This window comes from Arachis hypogaea, chromosome 16, assembly GCF_003086295.3.
Source record: "Arachis hypogaea cultivar Tifrunner chromosome 16, arahy.Tifrunner.gnm2.J5K5, whole genome shotgun sequence".
Taxonomy (NCBI): Eukaryota; Viridiplantae; Streptophyta; class Magnoliopsida; order Fabales; family Fabaceae; genus Arachis; species Arachis hypogaea.
Window position 1 is genome coordinate 145753226 of NC_092051.1, and position 22118 is coordinate 145775343.

Here is a 22118-nt window from a genome sequence, read left to right on the forward strand (position 1 = left end):
TTATTTAAAAAATTTTAAATATAATTTTATATAAAAATAATTATATGTAAATTTTTATTATTTAATTAATATAGACTAATTAATTATTGTATTAGTCACCAAAAAAATTATTGGATTTTTTTCTAGCAATTGTCCTTATGTTTGAATTTTATTTGTGACAAAAAAAAATAGAGAGGGAGAGGTATAAATAGTAAGGCAGTGAGAGAATTTTTTATTTTTAATATTGGAGTAGTAGTGGTGTTTTTTTAAAATGTAGATTTGGGTGTTATACTCAAATGTAGAATCGTTTAACTAGAAAAGAAGAAATTGGACCGTCCGATTTATTAGAGGTACAGAAATCGGATCGTCCGATTTCTAGAGGTACACAAATCAGACCGTTCGATTTGTAGAGGTACAGAAATCGAACCGTCCGAATTGTGAGAGATACAAAAATCGGACCGTCCGATTTGTGTTTAAAAAAAATTAAAAAATTTTAGGTACAGAAATCGAACCCTCCAATTTGTGTACTTCCACAGTTTTAAAAAATACCAAAAATTACAATATTAAAATATATCACCACTTCTACTTTCATAACAAAAAATAATTAACCCACGAGGAGTGATGAGTATTTTTATTTTTAGACCGTACACAAAGAAAATAATAATTAAATGCTATTTAAGTATTCTTTTGATGTTTTTTTTTGTGACAAAAGTTTATGGGTTTTAATGTTTTATAGTAAGATATGATTTTAAAGTTTTTAATGATATTAAATGCATAAAAAGGGGGTTACTTTTTCTATAATCAATGTTTTGTTTTCACTTTATATTGACTTAAATAAATTTATTTATATGGTCTGAATTTGACACGTGTTTTTTTTATAACTGCATTTTAATAAAAAAAATTAACACAATGATACACTCTATGACTCCAATACAATTATATATTGATATATCTAATTTTGTTCTTAGCCTATACTTTTTAAATATTTAAAAAGTTAGTTTGCGCATTAATATCAATAAAATATTAATATACGATTATAGTTTATCCAAAAAAAATTTATATATATATATATATATATATATATATATATATATATATATATATGTGTGTGTGTGTGTGTGTATGTTATTTTCCCATATCCAACATACACATTTTTAGACTTGGTATTTCATTATGTCTCATGTTATATTGTGTATTTGTATATCTGACAATTTAGAATGAGTGTGTTATTGTCTGTATTGTATTATGAGTGTATTGTATTATGTTGTACCTTATGGTTTTCTTATAGACGGTAAAAATATATGATAAAATTTCTTACTCATCCATCAAAATATTTCTAAAAAAAAAAACTCTGTATCCTTATAAGACGTATTTATTTCTCTTTTCATCTCAGATGGAATTTTACGTTAAAATCTTTTAAATAATATAATTCAACCCTAACTACCAAGGAAATAATACAAAGGGGGCCAAATTAAATTGTAAAGAAAACACTTAAATTGCAAATGAAGTCAACATGATAATTAAAAGAGTTATAATTTTCAGACATTTTAAAATGAAATCAGATATTATTATATAAGTATTTCTTATTCTATAAATAATTCAGGAAAATTGAGAAAGTAAAGAACAACCTAGTAAAAGAGCAACTTGTATCCAAATTATTCTAAACTCATGGGTTAAATTATAAATATGGGTGTGAACTACAAGAACTTATTAATAATTGTTAAATTATTTTGACTAGAAAGACATGGAACATTTGGAGTGCATGAAGAGCAAATCCCTTGTACATTTTTGCAGGATGCACGTGTCTTCTCCCCATTGGTCGATGTTATATCAATTCCTTCCAAGTTAATGTTGGTGCATCCAATGGCATCACAATTAAGTTGAACCGGATCTTCAGAAGTTGAGGTCCCTCTCACTTTGACAAATGTAACATCACTCACTTTTACTGCTTTATCATCCTTCACTTTTTTCACTTTGATATCATCCGTTTTATATTGTTGGTCAATAATTACAGGGATATCCACTGCATCCATTATAATATTATCAAATATAATATTTTTAGCATATCCAGATCCTCCCTGATTAGAAAAAAAAAAAGGGAAACAAATTATTATATTGATATTTCATAAGTTAGAAAAATTATATTCTTGCATCTTCTTACATGATACTTAATTACATATAATTTAAAGAAATTCTTTTTCAAATTAATTAATTTGGTTATATATAGACAACTAATATATTAAAGTGGATACTTATGTAGTTATGTTATTACCTTCCATGTCTTAATTCTTGCCCCATTTGTAGTTCTACTGAAGTTGCAATTTTGTACACGTATCTCTTGTGCTGTTTCATAGGCTCCATTTTTTCCAAGGCTTCCAATACTAAAATCATAAAAAAAAGTTCTTTTTTTTTTAATATATGTAACTATAAGATAAGATGTTTTTATTATATGAAAAATAATATACATAATTATTATCTTAAACAATTTAATATAGTCACCAAAAAAAAAAAAACAATTTAATAAAAAATATTAATTTATCTAACCATTTTTTAGTATTATCTTTACATAAAAACATCTTTATACGAGTATAACTCTCTTTTAACATATATACATATTAGACAAATTAATAAAAGAACATATAGATAATTAGTTTAGATAAACATATACCTGATTCCATGGCCAGGTCCACAATGAATAGAAGACACATTAATGAAAGAGGAACCACCATTAATCGCAATGCAGTCATCACCTACATAACAAATCAAATTACATATAAGATTGATTATGTGTTTAACTCCATAATAAGCATATGGGTATAATAAATATTTATTTTTACAATAATAATAAAGAAAAAGAATATAAAACAAAAGATGTTATTCAAATATTATTATCTTTGAAAATAAAATGTTTTTTTAAAAAAAAATTAAAATAGTGATGCCTATTTGATTTCTTCATTAAATAGAAATGAAAATTCCGTGAATTAATATTTAAAAAAAAAGAAAAAAAAGTATAAGTATTTTGTGTGTTACCCGTTGTTATAGTAGATGCTGTAATAAGAATATTGGAGGAGGCCGAAATATCAATTCCATCAGTGTTAGGGCTTTCCTTTGGTGCACTAATTCGAAGATTAGAGATTTTTGAGTGATTACATTGGTTTATACTTATGTGACTTCTTGGACTATTGATATGATTCAATGAATTAAGATCTAAGTTTCCACACCCATGAAAACGCAAAGCCTGCAAAATTTAAGTTCCAACAAAATAATGTACTCAATTAATATGTGATCATTTGAAACAATAAAGTTATCTAAATTGAATTTGCTAATAAAAAGGGTTATTATTCTCACTTGAAAATAAAATAAAAAATAAGGTAAAAACTCAGATACAGTCGACTTCACGTGAAGTTGATAGCTGAGAGTCGTTAGATGAAATTTAGTCAAATTAGTCAAATCATCTAACGACTCTCAGCTATCAACTTCACGTGAAGTCGACTGCACCTGAGTTTCCAGCTTAAAATAAATGTTGATTAAATGAATCACGTACCGTTGGTCGGTTACATTTTTTACAATCCCACCATGAAGCACCTTGGCCATCAAATTTTCCACCTCCATTGATAACAAGACCCCTTATGTTTGAGAACGTGATCCATGCGTCTTTCTCATTATCATCACTTGACCATTTCCATCCATCAAATTTTTTGGGGGCAATCACAGTTCCTTCAAGCTATATATCACATCAAATTTTTTAATTCATTAATTTTTCAAAAATAAAAAATAAAAAGACAACTTATTGTAAGGTGAAAACTTAGGTGAAGTCGACTTCACGTGAAGTTGATACTTTGAGAGCCGTTAGATAAAAATTTAGTCAATTCAGTTAAATCATCTCAGATATCAACTTTATATGAAGTGAACTGCACCTGAGTTTTTACCTTATTATAATTATTAATTAGTGGGATTGAGGATGTAGTGTAAAGGATCATTTTGGACAATGTAATTACCTTAATGTTAATTTTGGTAGGTTTGCAAGGACCTTGAAATGAAATGGGTTGCAACATGAAGGTTTTTCCTTTTGGTATGACTAGTGTTGCCGCATTTTCACTTGCATCACACACCGATTTCCATGCTTTCAAAAAAGCCTTGTAAATCACACACTCATATAATTAATTAATTAATTAATTATAAAAACTGTCACATTATATTAGACAACGTTGTACTATATGTTAACATTTCAAAATATATAAATTTAAAAATTAAATAAATAAATATATTATACAACGTTATACATTACTTTTGAATCATCAATTTGACTATTCCCATGGGCACCATAGTCAACAACATTGAAGCTCCTAAAACTTGCATGAGATGATGATGATGATATTCGAGCACACAAGGAACAGGGTAAAACAACAGTGGACACTATTAAAAAGGCAAAAATTTGTGATTTCATCGTATTTGAGATGTATAAAAGAATATCATGAATCGTAGTATTCTAGTTTAATACATACGATAAATTACAACTAAAGACTATGAGAGATAGAACCTAGTCTTTGTGATGTGAAAAGTAGAAAAAATATGACCATTTATAAAATTTCAAATTTAATAACTTACGGTGGAAATTAAATTGTTAGATTAATTATAATTAGTGGCAAAACATATGTTACAACCACGGGACTAAATAAACATTAGGAACTATATATACGTTAGCTATTTACTAGAATCTCAACTTAATTAGGTTACATATATAATACTTGTAACATTAATTATATACTAGTGATATTAATTAATTGTTAGAAAAGGAAGAGGGAGCAATAAGAAAAATGTTTGTGAGTATTTAAGTTGTGTAGAATGATACAATATAAAAGATGATTTATAGGTGCTAAGAGAATCGAAATAATAAAGACGTAATATCCTATAATAAATATTCAGATATGTTAAATAATGCTAATTGATCTAATTAATTCTAATTACACTCTCACATCCCTCCTCAAACTCAAGTGACTGGAACTTATTTGAAACAACTAAATAAAATTTATAAACTGATAGAATGGGTGCAGACGGAACTGTCTGAAAAAAGTGCAGGCGAAACTGCCGGAAAGAAGCGCCGATGAAACTGACACAAGGAAGCGCAGACGGAACTGCCACAAGGAAACGCAGACAGAATTGTCAAAAAGAAGTGTAGACGAAACTGTCGGAAGGAAACACAGACGGAACTGCCGGAAGATAACACAAACAGAACTGCCGCAAGAGTGGCCAACTGCCGAAAAACTGCTGAAAAGATGGTGAACTGGCGAAAAACTGTTGAAAAGTGACAAAGTGTAAAGAGATAATAAACTATCGGAAAGTGACGAAAAATATATGGTTTCTCGATGAGAATAAGTAAGTAGTGGATGAGCTAATTGGTGATGTGAGAAAAGCATCAAAGCATTGACAAAAGAGAAGAAAAAAATGACACAGAAAAAAAGTATGAAAATTATAGTACTTTCATCAAAAGAAAATCAATTTATCCTCTTCATAGAGGATACAATGACTATGATACCATATTAAAAAGAGGAGAGAAAGCAATAGAAAAAATATTTGTAAATATTCAAGTTGTGTAAAATAATATAATATAAAAAAAATTTATAGATGTTAAAATAATCAAAATAATAAAGTTGTAATATCTTATAATAAATATTTAAAAATATTAAATAATACTAATTAATCTAATCGTAATTATACTCTAACATTAATAACCAGTGGAATTGAAGCTGCATGTAACATCTTTCAACCTTTTTTTTTTATTGTTTTTAACTCTCAATTTTTAAGGGGAGAAAAATCATAAGTTTACATGGACAATACAGCACCATAAAGCAGAAACACAATACATAGAGTGAACAAAAAAAATTATATTTTCAATGTTATATAATATGAGAAATATTAGTGCACTAATAGAATTTATTATTTTTAATCAATAATTGTTTTAATATTTAAAAGTATAAATTAAAAATATATTATCAAAATTTTAGACTAAAAATAATAATAATAAATAATAAATTTTATTAATCTTTTAGTACTTTTTATATAATATATTAGATTTTCACTTTTTATTCATATGTATTTTTCTTCTTTAAAAAATGATAAAATTAGTCAAACACGCGAAACAAAAAAAAAAGGATTCAATACCCTCCGGCCTTAATTAGTCAAATAGAATTTTATGATTTATTTAACTTAATGTATCTAAAAAATTATTATGGCAATACTTTTAATTGAATATTCAAACCTACAATAAAATTTTAATTATTGGTTGCAAATTTACCCCTTTTTTATTACTAAATCATTCCATTCTCCAAAAATTTTACATCAACTAACTCATCGATCATATTAATATTATTCAATTCCATTCTGTAATTTAAATTAAATATTAAAATGAAAGACTGATCTCTCTCTATCTCTTTTGACAAACCCTAACCTTCATATCTCTTAATTACCTTTCTTGGATATATGCGTCTAATTTCCGATGCTTATTTGGCCATCAAATGGTGGGTAGTTATAGATCATTATTGTTCCTCCTTTCTCATTTTCCATTTCCATCACTACAATGAATAACTCTCGGGGAAAAAAGCATCCCTAAAATTTTATATATTTAAGGTGAGTGTGAGTTCTTCTAACTAAGAAGTTTAAATAATGTTTAGTCACATTAAGAAAAAAGTTGATAAAGAAATAGTGATGGATATAACTTATTAACTTACACACGCACCTTCAATATAATTCTCATCCATTAGACAATAAAACAATTAAAACCATCATCACTTCTTCCAAAGCTAGCATAATATGTGTTAATTATTTTACTTCTGATTAGATTATGCCATTTTATTTGAGTGTCATGCATGATCATAATAATGCTTTAAGAACAATTGTTTTTCTAAAAAATGAATAGATTATTAATTATATAAGAAATTGAGATTTTTCAATGCATTGAATTCTTAGAAAACTGAAAGAATATATTATTTCATGCATGAAACCTTTTTTTTTTACCTGACTAATGCTAATAGGTTATAACTAGTCTGATAATTAATAAATTAAAGACCAAACTTACACAACTATATATAACTCCTCTCTCTAGAATATTACTAGTTTTGTATAACAACATTAATATAGCACTAACTACATCGATCAATTATCGTTCATAAACTCTTTGAGGGTGGTTAGATATCTACATTTTGGAGTTAACTTGAATCTTTTGTTTTGTTTTTCTATTGATGAGATCTGATCTACTTTGATGCATTATCAATCCAAAAGGAAAAATAATTATACCATCATCCAATTATAATTCTATTTATACAAAATTAATAGACATACATTCTCACTTTGTACTATGCTTAAATTATAATATTTAAAGCTTACTCTTTAAGTAGAAACTAATATAGAGTGTATTTGAAAAGTTTTAAAAATAATTTTTTTCAGCTTTTGTTTTATGAAAAGTAGTAGTATTAATGTTTGGTGCAATTTTTAAAATTAGATTGCAGCTTTCTAAAAAGTTATTTAGGAGCTTATAGAAAAGTTTAAAAAAAATGACTTCTCGCGTAATACTATTAATTTTTGTAACATTTTTATAAAATAAATACTTTTAGAACTAAAAACTCAAATACAAAATAACTTATTTATAAACTACTTTTAATATAACTATTTATTATTTAAACTACTTTTTAATAAAAAAAAAACTTAATTAAACTATTTATTCAAACGAAGCCATAATCACAAATATGGATACGAGCAGGTCCGGAGAAAAAGGGAGTCTCTCAAGTCTCAACCCCTTCCCTCAAAATACAGAATTAGGTTTTTTTTTCTCTTTTTATCAAAATACATTAAGAGAAAAAAGAGAGTAGCTATGTTAAACATAAAACTCTCGATCTTTGTTGACTTTCAAAAAAGAATTTTAAATTTTTAAGATAACATAAATAATCACTATATTTATAATAAAAATTTTGTTTTAAATTTAAAATTTTTACAAAAAGTTGACTTTTTATAATAATAATTAGTGATTGTTACTGAATAATAATGTTTAGTAACAAGAATACAAGTTACAAAACTATAATAATTTGATTATTTTTATTATAAATTATGTTGACTTTTATAATGAATTCGTATTTTGTTACAAATTTTTATTATATTTTATAACAAAAAAGAAAGTAGTTATAAAAATTTAAAATATTTTGCAATAAAATATTTTTTGTTTCAAAAAATCAAATTATTTTATAACAAAAAATTAATGTCACAAAATTCAATATTTTTTTGTAATAAGTTATTTGTTTGTCACAAAATATAAATATTTTTTGTAACTAAAAAAATTTATTTCAAAATGTTAAAATTTGTAAAGGTAAAAAAAATAGTTATATAATTTATTTAGGATTATTTTATTTTATTTTAAATATTTTTTTAAAATATTATTTATATTCATTAATTATTTTTGATAAAAAGTTTATATAACGTGTTTGTTATAATTTTTATCTCAGAAAATAAATACTATACATGTAATCCCGTATCTATATTTTAATGAATATATATACCAAAAACAAGTGCCGCCTTATATATATATATATATAGGTGGCTATTACGATAAAGTTGTCATTTTTATCTTTTTGTAAAGACGTTTTTCATTTTATAGTTGTTATTAAAATATATAGAGGTGGTTATTACGATAAAGTTGTCATTTTTATCTTTTTGTAAAGACATTTTTCACTTTATAGTTGTTATTGATTTAAAAGCATATCACTAAAAGTGTTGCTTAAAGAGAAAGTGTTATCCTTAATCTTTAACTTGGCTCTGATACCAATTTTTCAATTTCGACTTCTCTTTTAATTCTTCTTTTGAAATTTTTACTAACTCTTCATATTTTGCTTCGAATAAGTTTATAATTTGTATAGATTCAATTGGTGGTGTTCTATTCAAAGGATTTTGATAAAAATAATTTGCAATTTCATAATCTGAATTATTAACCATTTCTACAATTTCTCTTATATTTGTTATATGATTATTTATTACTAGTCCTTGGTGTATATTTATAATTCTGATTTCATGTTTATAATTTTTTAATTCTATTCTAATTTCTATCATGATTATAATATTCTTTTTTACATGAATTATTATATATAAAATCTTTTATCTGTTTATCTTTTTCTTTAATATAATTTCTTAAATCCTTAATAACTTCTTTTATTTCTATACTTTCTCTTGTTTCTAAATATCTTTCTAATTTTTCAATTTCATTTTCCATTTTTTCTTTCAACAGCTTTAACTCTTTTAAATCATAATATCTCGGCATTTATAAGTTTCCTAAATTTAATTCCAACTTGTTTATATTTATTCTTATTTTTATCTTTTTTACTATAAGATCATCAATTTCGACCTGAAGATTATTTAATTCTTTTTTATACTCTTCTATTTTATTTTTTAATTTTTTCGTTCTTATCATTTTTATTTTATTTTCTGGTTTTTCAATCTTTTTATGCTTCATAAATTAGATAATCTTATTATAATTCCTAAAAATAGTTTTGTTTAACATTATTTATTTTAGAATTTCTGCAAACTCTATCATCGATTCATGACTATTTTCTAGAGATTCTATTAATTTTTCTAGCCCTTCAACTTCTTTTCTCAGCTTATTATAGATTATTTTTAGAGTTTCAAATGCTCTTTGATTTATTTCAGAAAACTGCAAATAATTCAAACGATTCTCTCTTTCAAAGAGCTCTTGTTTCTTATCTTGATAAGTTATATATATTTCTTCCTTATTTATTGTCATAATTTAATATTTAGGGTTTCATTTAATTTTTCGACCTTTTTTGTTAATTCTTTTATTTCAGAGTTTTCTTCTTTAATTTTTAATTTAGATAAACTTAAAGGACTATTGATTTTAGATTTTCTTATTTAAAAATTTGATGAAACCGATCTTTTTGATGGTTCTTTTAATAATAGAACTGGATTTTCAATAGCTTTATATTTTGGTATTTCTGTTTTTACAATTTTTTGAAATAATTTATCAACATAAATTCTTTCTCTATTTTTAAATATTATACTATGATGGCTATTTGTTAAAGCATAATTTATTGCATATATAATTAAAAAGAGTTCATCATCTTGTTCCATTAAACTTTTTCTATGAAATTTATAAGCTAAACATATAGATCTACAAAGATTTTCAGTTGATAAAGGTATAGCATATCCAAGATGGGCATTAAATTTAACATTTTCATTTGCCAAATTTCCATGAACAATTCCAATTATTTAATCTATTGGGTCATCAGTAATTCTTTTGTCACAGATTGCTAAACTTATTGGTGAATTAATTCCTTTCATATATGTAGATTTGATTAAAATTTGTATGGTATTAATATGAATTCATCCAATTTTAGATCTTTTTTGTTGATCCTTCATTTTCTCAATCTTTTACTTAATTCTTCATCATTTATCAAAGCTATTTCAAGTTCTCCATTAGCAGATTTTATTTTTACAGGGGCTTCAAGTTGAATTTTTTCATAGTATATTATATTTTTTCTATTAAAAACTTCTTTTAAAAGACTTTGTTTATTAAAATTTTTGATTTGAGATTTAGTTCTGTTTTTAGAACAGCCTATTTTTCATTATCTAATAAAGCAGTTAATCTATAATAACCAGATTCTTCCGTTAATTCTAAACTTTCTAAATAATTCATAACTAAGAGATTAGGACAAAGACGTACCTTTCTGAAGAAAAACTTCCTTTATTTAGTATATTTTACATAAGGTATTTTTATCTCCAGAGGGAAAATTGTAGATATTAACTCCAGAGGGGAGTTTAAAACTATTTTTTCCTAAGGGAATTCTTTTGTTAGACTACAGAATCGCCTCGGCAGCTTCCTTCTTGCTCTCCTAGCATATGAGTACTCTTAGCCTTCTGCTTTCTGTTTTCTGATGCCTTCTACAATTGCCTAAGCAATCTATTTATAATGGTTGGGTTTGATGGACAATTTCCATCCTTACCCTTCTTATGACGTCATTGCTTACGTCATTGTTTATTATCTTGCACCAGCTACATTATTGGTGCTCTATGACCTAAGCGCTTACGTCATTATGCAATAATGTTGAGGGATGCTTCTGATGCACTGTCCTCTTCTTTTATCATGTGGGTGGATTCCATTTCATTATTGCTTTCTTCAGATATTTTCGAGGCGCATAGCTGGCACTTGTGATCTTCTCTGTCTTTTATCAAATAGCAGAGATTCCTTCTTATCCCTTCAGGGAGCTTTTCTAAAAGTCCAGATAAATTGTAGAATGCTGATTCAAATTCCACCAAGAGTCTCATCTCTCTTTCTTCAATTTCATTTCTTTTACTGGACACAAGCAGAGTATTTCTACTTTTATAATTAATTCTTGTATGAGATTCCTTCGTTATTTTTTGAGTTCTTTCAAAGACCCTTGCTAATGTGCTTGCTAGTCTTCCTTCATGACTGTAAATTGTTAAATCTTGAATTTGATCAATTGGTTAAAAATTTCCTGGAAAAACAGACATAAATATTACTTGGTGTGCTGGAACCAAACATTCTTCTTCTTCATTAAAAATAGGTTGACTATTTATAAATTTTAGGTATACATCCCTTGGATTTACATTGTCAATCATATTTTTAAATCTCTTTACTGCATCAACGAATCCTGCAGGAAACTCACTAATAATTTTTAGATCATTAAAAATTAAAATTGTATCAATTAATCCATACTGGAAAAACTGATAAGTGTCAAATGGGGAAGCATCTGGAAAAATAACCAACTTTGTTAGTTGTTCTTTGGCAATAGGATAATATCCCAAAGTTGCCCTTTTTTCTTCAGTCCAATTCAGGACTATATTAAGGGTTTCTCTGATATTTGATCTACAGACCCTTTTCTTTTCCTTGATTTCAGCACTTGTAAGAATGTTTCTCATTATTCCTGTTCTCTAGGCTTGAATTGGAGCTTTATCTGCTCTTTTTAGGGTTTGCTCTGGATGAAGAGTTTCATATTCCCTGAAAGATTCCTTTGCCTCTTCTAGTATTAAAAATCCTCCTTTATGAACTATCTTTGATTGATGTGTGAATGGTGCTGCTTTTTCCCCGGCATCATATACTCCTTTCATGGGGCCATTATAAATTACATAATATTTTTTATCTTGGGTGGATTTTTTAATAATTTCAGCAATTATTTTATTTTCTGAAATTTTTTCTTCTCCTAGTTTGTCCACCATGCTTAGCTGGCTGAACTCTGATGGTTTTGCTTGTTGTGTTGATTTCATTGTTTCAATGGCCTTCTTGAGGGATTGGATTTGTGTCTTTATTTGCTGACAATGCTTGCATTTTTCGAGTTCTTGCTCATATTTTTTAATTTCTTGATCTAATGCGTTGTAAACGAACTCCATTCTCTTGTTAATGTATCTACAATAATATTTTTGTCACCCTTAATATATTCAATTTTTATTGGATATTGTAACAAAAATAATTGCCATCTTACCAATCGTCCATGATTATAATCAACTTTTAAATTATATCGTATGAAACCTGTTAGATAACTTGAATCTGTCCTTAATGTAAATTTTTTGGGTAGTAAATCAATTTTCCATTTTTTAAGAGTTTTATTGCTGCTAGAGCTTCCTTTTCATGAGTAGTATATCTCTGTTCTGTTAGAGTAAATGTCCCTGAAATATACCTGCAAAGTAATTCCTTTGGGAAATATTTAGAATCTAGTGATTATTTTTCTTGTTCCAAATTTTTTATAGTTTTCTTAGCTTTTAGACATCTTGACCAGGTTATGTTTGAAGCATCTGTTTCAACTATTAAATAGTCGTTTTCTTCTGGAATCCCATTTCCATTTTTTTAGTACTTATTTTTGGAAATAAGTTTTTAGTGTATTCTGTTATATTCTTTAAAAATCCTTGATCAGAAATATAATTTATACACCCTAAAAATCTTTGTAATTATTTTCTATCTTCTATTTTATTAGGAAATAAATTTACCTTTTCTAAAATATTTGGTTGAAGTTTTAACTTTCCTTGAGTGGATAGAATTAATCTAAGAAATTCTATTTCTTGTTTTGCTATTCTTGCTTTCTTTTTGCTAAGAACTAATCCTTTTTCTTTACATCTTTCTAATACTATTAATAATTTTTGAAGATGATCTTCTTTATCCTGTTTTGTAAAAATTAATATATCATTAATGTAAACTAAAACAAATTCATTTAACTCTTTTAGATTTTCTTCCATAAATCTTTGATAAATACTTGGGGCTTGTTTTAATCTGAATGGTAAAACATTCCATTCATAGAGCAACACACTTGTTGATTCTTTTGTTGGGCAAGTAAAAGCAGTTAATTTATTTGTTTATTTGTCTAAACGAAGTTGCCAATATCCTGATTTTGCATCGAGAGATGAAAATCAAGTTGCTTCTTTGATTTTTTCTAAAATAGAATCTTTTCTTGGAAGTTTATGAGCATCACCAACAGTTGCTTCATTCATCTTCTTATAAGTAATTACCATTCTTCGTTTTCTCCTTTTAATTTCATTATTGTTTTCGACATAAAAGGCTGGAGTCGCATGAGGACTTTTACTTAATCTTATAATTCCTTTTTCCAAAAGATCTTTACATTCTAATGAGAACTCTTCTCTATTTCTTACGGAATAAGAAATTTTATTTGGAACATTTATTTCCTTTGTAGGATCTTTTAATTTAATGCTTACTAATTCTTTATTTGTATTTTTAATATCTAAAGGATTATCAGCACAAATTTCACCTAAAAGTTCTTCTATTTTTATTTCAAGATTATTTTTTGGGATATTTATCTGAAAATATAAATTTAAATAACATGTTTCTAATATAGAAAATATTTTAAATTTTAAAATATTATCTATAGTAGTAGTTGGTACTTTTATACGTTTTGATTTTTGATTTATTGAAGAATCGTGTGGAGCCTTGAACTATATATGTTAATTCTTGAATGAATGGATGATATAGCTTTAAGAAATTATTTCCTATGATAAAATCCATTCCAGAATCTAACATATATATGGATGGAACAATGAACCTATAATTTTGAATAAATATTTCAGCCATTTCTGCTTTTTGGTCAATTTTATGTATTGATTTGTCAGCTATTCTAACTCTTAATGGTTTCTTTAATTTTTTCCAATCAAGTTTTATATTTGTACTAGCAAAGCATTGTGTTGCTCTAGTATCTATGAAAGCATTTATAAATTTTTCTGTTATTTTTATAGTAATAAATGTAGCATTATTGCTCAGTCTCTGAATCTGTTTCTGAGACATATTCAAAAATATAGTCTAAGTTATCATCTGATTCTTCTAATGGTTCCATGAAACAAGACTTAGCAATTTCTAATTGTTTGGTAAGGTCCTTTTTATCCTTCTTTTTTGGACATTCATTTACATAGTGTCCTTCTTCTTGGCAATACCAGCATTTACAATTTTCTTTTTTATTTGGGCAATAGTTATTATTTTGTCTTTTGTTTTTATTATTATTTCTTTTTCTAAAATACCTCTTTTTTCTCCAATTTGGATAGTATTTTCTTTTTTTAAATTGATATTTTCTTTTTCTTTGAAAATTTCTATTAAGACCATATTTTTGAGAAATTTCTTCATTATCTTGACAGCAAATTCTAATTATGTTTTCAAATCTTTTTTGAGTCGCTTCTTGCATACAACGTTCTTTTATTTTCTCTCTTATTGCAGAGATTGCTCCGCCAAAATTATTTTCAATTGTTCCTCTATTTATTTCTCTTATAAATCTTCCCATTATAAATTCATTAGCAGGGTATGGAAGTTTTGTTATATACATACTAAGATAATGGTCTTTATCTTCTTCTTTTAATTTATAATAATGTATTCTATATTCACATATATAAGATTCCACATTACATAAATCATATATTTGAATATTAGCTAAATGGTTTTTTGCTTCTTGATATTCTTTATTATAAATTTCTTGTCTATGATTTATAATATTTTTTCAAAAAATTCTCTATACAGAATCATCATTATATGTAATATCTTATCATAAACTGTTGTTTTTGTTGCTAATTCTTCTATTATTTAGTTTTCTATTGATGTCATATAATCTCTTACAGTTCCTTTAGTATGAAACCCTATATAATTCCAGATATCTCCTCCAGACAATTCACTAAGTTTTGGATTAGTAAAGGCTTCTAATAAGAACGAATTCAACCAGTTCTCGATAATTTCTTTTTCATTCTTTTTACAGTCTAAATCGAGCATTCTTCCTCCCTCGAATTCCTGGATTTTAGGAACGTATTTTGATGGTATTTTTGTATACTTTGAATTTTTATTCATAAATCCCTTTTTAAAAGCATAATTTTCAAAACCTATTTCCATTTAAATTGAGATTGATTATCCTTAGATGTTCCAGCTTCATTTTTTACTTGTATTGGAATTGCTGGTTCTTCATCACTTGAATAATCTTGGATGTGTTCTTCATTTTCTATATTTTCAGAATTTACTAGTTCTTCTTCTATTTGAAATTCTTGTTCCATAATATTATTTTCTTGAGTCATTTTTAATTGTTTAAAAAGCACTGTAACTTCTTCTAATTTTTCTTCAATATTCATAATTTCAATGGTGGTTTTACTTTTAGTTCTGTTATGTTGGCTATATTTTGAAATTTTTCTTCTTTGAGATTCTCTTTCTGAAAATATTTATTTAATATCTGTTTAATTTCGTTTATATTAGGTTCCTCTTTTTCCTTATTTCTTTGAAAATTTATGGATATTAATATTTCTTCAAGCATATCTACTACAAAATTTAATTGTGGGTTAAAAGTATGATAAAGATGTGGGAAATCATTTCCATGGTAACATTTTTTAGAAATTTCGTGTGAAATATAAATTTTTTCAGGTTTTTGAAGTTCTTCAATAAAACTTATAGTAAAATAAAGATTTTGAGAAAAATTATTTTGTATTGATTTTAAAAATTTGGTGTCATTACAATTAACATTAGTTAAAATCATTAGTTTTTGATCTATTAATTTTGATAATTTAATTATTTCTGATGGTTTTAGTGGCTAAGAGAAGGGGGGTTGAATCTTAGCCCCCTTTTTGCTTGATTGCACTTGCTGACTTGTTAGACCAATTCTGGAAACTTTTAGTCTTTTTATCTCATCACTTCACACGAGACTTTTTCTTTTGTCTCGTCCTTAGCCACGAGACTTTTCTTTTTGTCTCGTCACTTGGCACGAGATATTTTTGGATTTTGCTCCTGTGTAGTAGAAACAGAAATGGAGTAGAGAGGAGAAGAAGATTACACCAGATATATCCTGGTTCAGCTGCTAAGTGCAGTGCAGCCTACATCCAGTCTCCATCACAAACATGATTACAACTTGTAAAGTGCTAACCCAACTTACAAGGGAATTCTCACAGAATCATGAAACACAACATAGATGAACAAAGGAACTCTAAGACATCTATGGCTTTTTCTTTTAATTTTGCACTCTCTGCCTTTTTCCGCTCTATGGCTTTTTCATACAAACCTCACTGTTTGCCTTTTTCCATGAGACTCAAGACATGACAAAATTAAACAGAAAAATACTAAACAGAATACATTGAAGGAGAAGAGAAAACTGTTAGCTCAGGTAGCTCTGAGAACTCTGTGCCATGCACTCTCAAATTTTCTCCTTGCTCCAAACAGTGGTTGTTCTCTCTTTTTAAAGAAGAGGGAAGCCTCCACACTTGAAGCCAACACCCAAACCAACTTCTTCCTCCTTCAAGAAACAGAACCGGTTCGGCCACATAGAGAGAGAAGAGATAACCATGCAAAACCCAACATGCAATTACCTCTAGTTCTTTCTTGATCATTACTCTTCATCAATCCGAGCTCTCCATCCTTGGCTTGCTCTCCAAGATGGATTTCTGGCCCTTGATGCTTCATGATGATGATGACTTCATCTGCTTCAATCTCAGCCTCAACCATCACTTCGCCACTCTAGCTACTTCCTGTGGTAGTTGAGTAGAATCAAAGACAAGCCATGCTTCAAGAATCTCCCTTACTGGCCGAATCTTCATCCTCCATTTTTGGTATGGAGAGGCTAAGATATCATCACCATATCTTACCATATGTGATAAGAATCTCAGCCACTATATTTTTGTGTTTTTCTTGCCATCATTAGCTTGATGGTCTTGATCCATGCAACTTCTTCTTTTTCTTGATAGATGAACATAACTTCCATTGTTTCCTGGACAAGGACCGAAAAAGAAGAAAGAAAGAGATGAGAGAGAAGAGAGAATCAGAAGAAAAGCAATTCAAAGTGATTAAACAAATTAAATGAAAATAGCTTGCTTTTACTTCCCTGGGTGGCGTGTAACATTGATGCTTTCAATCAAATCAATGACACAATCTCTCTCATAGTTCCCATGCCTTAACTTCTCTTAATAAATTTTGAGTTCCATTTCATGCTTAGAGAATAGATCCGTTGAAAGCTTTAGCAAATGTTAACATTTGCTTTTCTGATGGATTGGTTTCGGATCATGCATGAGAACCAACCATGGGCTTGTAGCATTAAAACTTATTCTTGGCCCAATATAACAACTAGCTTTAGCCACAAGCTGAGCCAATAATAAAACAGTTGGGCTTGTTAATTTTCTTTTATTTTGGCCCAAAATTATTTCAGCCAAACTCATCATTTATACTTGCATTAGTCAAGGTTGAGTATAATTGGCTTGTATCAGAATTTTATTTTCGGCCCAATATTAAAAATCTGCACAGCAAAATTAATTTAATTATTAGATCAATTAAAATTAGATTAATAATTTTGCTGTTAATAATGTTTGATCATCATTAATTTAATTTAGAGTTTTCCAAACTCATCAATTTCTTCTCTTAAATCTTCTAATTTACTTTTTTTCCACTAGGTGACGCTTTTCTTATAAAATGCTATGGTTTTAAGTGTTTTATAGTGAAAAGTGTGGCTTTAGAATGTATGGTTTAAGTCTTACCACGTAAACGTCTTTAGAAAAAGTTATTTTTGGAATCTTTATTTGAGTGGTGGCCATATATATATGTAGGTCCAAAAATAAAAAAGAAAGAGACACGGGATGTTTATGATTCTAAGAGCATACTAACACATCAAGCAATCAATTAAACAAGTTTAAAAGTTTAAGTCAAAAGTTATTGTTAGCGGTCATTAACGGTAAAATTCTAATAAGTTCAAGGAAACACATTCCAAATGGCTACCACAACAACAACAACTAAGCTACATTTCTTCCCTTCAATGTCTTCGTCTCCAACAGCAAACCTGTTCAAAGGGTTAAAAGTAAACAAGGAAAGTTCAATGGATAGGTTCAGGAAGTTGGAGACAGTATAATATAAGCAAAGAAGATAGAAAAAGGCGCATGCTCACATGTGGAGTTGGGTATAGGGACCAAGTTTTAAATCACCCTTGGATTCAACTTTGGCAGAGAAAATACCATCAATTTGGAGCTTTACTCTCGCATAACGAACAAAGTTAGGAAGATCATAGTCTAGATGTGGTTCTATGAAGATATAGACCAGACTTTCTTTCCGGGTGCAATGACAACAGAAAACATGCAACACCAGCCAAGTACCATCAAGACCACCTATATGCAGATCTGCCAAGACGATCTTCTTAGACAAGTGGTACACGTACCAAGTAGTGGCGAAATCAATAATGAGTAGATAATCAGTGGATCCCAAGCGAAGGAGTTTCCTAGGAAAGTGCACATCATCACGAATTGGCGGAAACCGGCACTCAATGGGTTTCCAGCTGTTTGCTTCAACATCATATGACATGAGTGATTGTTGCCTGCTATCACCAAAAAAATACAAGAAAAGGAGGGTCTTGTTATTCTTAGTGCTGTTGTCCTTCCACAAAAAATAACATCAAAGACGCATATATCCTTGAAAAAAGTCCTTATAAATCACTTCCCTTCTATCCCAGTAATCTGATTTTGGGTCGTAGATCTCAACCCAATCAGCCTCAAAGATTAACAACTTGCCATCGTATGGGACTACTAAAGTTCCGCGCTTGAATGTGTTACCACGTATACGCGAAATCCAAGTAGAGCCATCATTCTCGAGGCACCACAAATTTTTGGGGTAATAAACGTTCGAGCCTACCTGATATCTTTTTGGAAGAATCCAACGCACCGTACCACCTGCGAAGTACAAGACACCACCAACGGAACAGAATCCTAGAGACACTGGTAACGAGAAATCAATTGTTATACTTTTGGGAAGAGGCCATTGAGGAGCAACAGGATCTGCTTCTTCAAGATCAACAGAGCCATTCTTCATCAAGTTCGCCTCAGTGACAGTTAACATCCTGCGTGTGTAGGTCTTATATACCCCTTGTTGAAACCGACCTCAGGTTCAGATTCCTCGCACTTGCCATCAGACACTGTATCTTCCAAAACTGCACCTTTCAAAATCCCAACAGCCCTTTGCCACCAGTTGTCAAAATCAAAATCATTGTTGAATTGAGTAGCGTGACCCAAATCCCTAATGTACCAAACGCACTGAAAGTGCAAGCCTTCACAACAAACACTCCACCCTCAAACCTCCCCATTCTCTCGTTGAGCCACTCGGCGAAGTCCTCTGCTGCGACACGTAGCAAGACGTCTTTCGCGCGGATAGGCCATCGTAACGGATATCGGTTCCAATGTTCCGCAGTTGAAGCAACGATGAGGACGAGGTTCTCCTTGGCCAGGTCTTCGGGTACGTAATTAACCGTATCTACGAGATCTAAAATAATACCGCTTGAGGCTAACATATCGTGTAGTTGCTGCGCCAGGGCTTTTGACGTGCTGATTGGGGAAACGAACAGGATCTTGCCACATGGATTGCGTTCGCGTTCGGATTGTGGACAGAGAGTTGTAAGGTCCCCGTTGTGGGGGCGTTGAAGAAGGCTCTTGCGGCGACCCTTGTACATTAACAACATGGTTAGGACAGTAGCTGAGGCGGCGGCCGCGGTGGATAAGAGAGAGGATACTGTCATATCTGCCGGTAACGAAGATAACGGAAGTTCCATTATTGGCTTTTTTTTTTTTTTAGGTAAGTTTGTATTTAAAATTACGTTTTCAACCATTTTTTACTTTTGTGTTTCATTAACAAACTTCTAACAATCAAAGCTAAACATTTATTTATTTTTTAATCTATTTTATTCTTTATATATGTTATTATATTATTTATAAAATTTTTATTATTTTTATTTATATAAAATTTTTTATTATTTATTATTTTTATTTTTTATTAACTATTTATTTGATATTATACACTTTTATAATTATAATTTTTGTGTATTATTTTTGTTATTATCTTCTTATAATATAATTTATCGATCTCATTACGTAAAGTAAATTAAACAAAATTAACCGTAAATAATAATAATAAAAATATAATATACTAAAAAAAATTACTAAAAATATTAAAAATATACTATATAAAAAATATTATAAAAAGCTTTTAAATTTATTTCAATTACTACTAAGAGAAATATTTAATTTTTTATTATTTTAGTACTCTCTTTTATAATTGTAATTCTCCTGTGCCATGTTTTAGTATAGCATAGATTATGATCCATTAAAAAGACAAATTAAATAAAAAATTTATCATAGGTAATAATAAAATCATAAATATTAGATTCTAAAATAATATTAAGAATAAGATTATTGAAAGCACGGTGTAAAAAAAATATTAAATTAACATTTTCACATTAATAATTAAAATTTAAAAAAAATGTAACATATATAATTAAATATTTAATTATATATATATATATATCTAAAATTTATATTTTTTTAGTAATTAAAAATATATATTTTGTTAATTTTTATATGTTATTTTTATTTTAGTAAATAAATATTAATTTTATTATAAAATTAATTAATAAGAATTTAAATATCTAAATTAAAAAAAAGATAATATAAAAAAATTATTTAAGTTGATGTATATTTTAGTAATTTTATTATTTAAAAGTGATTTTGAGTACCATAATTTCAAACAATATTAGAATCTATTTTGATATAAATATTGCCAAATATAAATCACTTTACCACAAATTTACTTTTCATCAAAATCAAGTTTGCAACATCAACTCTATGTAAACTTACGTTTGTAAACTGTAAGTCTCAAAGTGGTCTTGAAATTATACTCGAGGTTTAAAGTGGTCCCTAAAGTTAATAATTACTCAATTTTGTCTTTGAAGTTATACTCCAAGACTCATAGTAGTCCCTCATGCAGTTTCGTCTATCACTGATCGTCGAAAAGTTGAAGTAGACTAATTCCTGCCACATGGATACGCCAACAGTTACTGACGTGGCAAACGAATTTTTTTTGTTTGCAATGTAGTCCCTTTTTCCTCTTAAAACCCTAATCCTCAATTTTTGTTTCCTGAATTCTTTTTCTCATTTTTTTCCAACTTTATTCTCTACTCTCACTCTTTCAAATTTAATCATCAATGACTTTTATTATATAATATGTATTCCAAGTCATGGCCATCACCATCCTCGTCTTCCTCATTCTCATCAAATTCCTCATCATCACTCAAAATGTACCCCGATCTTTTAAGTCCCATTTCTTTGTCTGTCTCCTCCAACAAGTCCATCAGTGACATCATCACCGGCTGCACTGCCTCGTCTTCCCTTCCCTTTCCAACAACCTTCCATGCATGCAACAACCGCCTCCGTCGCCTCCTGTGTCGCAACCGCTTCTGTTGCTGATAGTGTCCTACTGCCATTTGCACGTGAACGAGTTAAGTCTCAAAGTGGTCTCTGAAATTGCACTTGAGGCTTAAAATGGTCCCTGAAATTAATAGTTACTCAATTTTATTCTCGAAGTTATACTTTGGGATTCATAGTAGTTCCTCATGCAATTTCCGTCTATCACTGGTTATCGAAAAATTGAGGTGGATTGATTCCTACCACGTTGGCATGCCAAAAGTTGCTGGCGTGGCAAACGAAATTTTTTTTGTTTGCAATGTGGTCTTTTCCCCTTTTAAAACCCTAATCCCAATTTTTGTTTCCTAAATTCTCTTCCTCGTTCTCTTCTTCTTTAACTCCATTTTTTACTCTCACTCTTCTAAATCCAATTATCAATGCAACACCAATATAAAATACCAATAATT

The 22118-nt window shown here is 28.5% G+C and overlaps 2 protein-coding genes across 3 annotated transcripts; both read right to left on the reverse strand.

Annotated features, from left to right (window-relative positions):
- Positions 1-1676: 1676 nt before the first annotated feature.
- On the reverse strand, positions 1677-4426 carry LOC112805937 (probable polygalacturonase At3g15720). Its single transcript, XM_025848254.1, has 7 exons — positions 4268-4426; positions 3978-4115; positions 3524-3703; positions 3010-3217; positions 2648-2729; positions 2252-2360; positions 1677-2057 (listed from the first exon to the last, which is right to left on the reverse strand). Exons 1-7 carry the CDS (start codon positions 4424-4426, stop codon positions 1677-1679), a joined length of 1257 nt encoding a protein of 418 aa, XP_025704039.1.
- Positions 4427-18075: 13649 nt separating this feature from the next.
- Positions 18076-19319, reverse strand: LOC112698313 (uncharacterized). 2 transcript variants are annotated; one of them, XM_072221472.1, is made up of 3 exons: positions 19115-19319; positions 18378-18800; positions 18076-18272 (listed from the first exon to the last, which is right to left on the reverse strand). In XM_072221472.1, the coding sequence occupies exons 2-3, from the start codon at positions 18785-18787 to the stop codon at positions 18185-18187; spliced, it is 498 nt and encodes a 165-aa protein (XP_072077573.1). In that variant the 5' UTR covers positions 18788-18800; positions 19115-19319; the 3' UTR covers positions 18076-18184. The 2 variants fall into 2 exon arrangements, with proteins under 2 accessions (XP_072077573.1, XP_025607399.1); XM_025751614.3 differs by having other exon boundaries at positions 18378-19309.
- Between the last annotated feature and the right edge of the window lie 2799 nt (positions 19320-22118).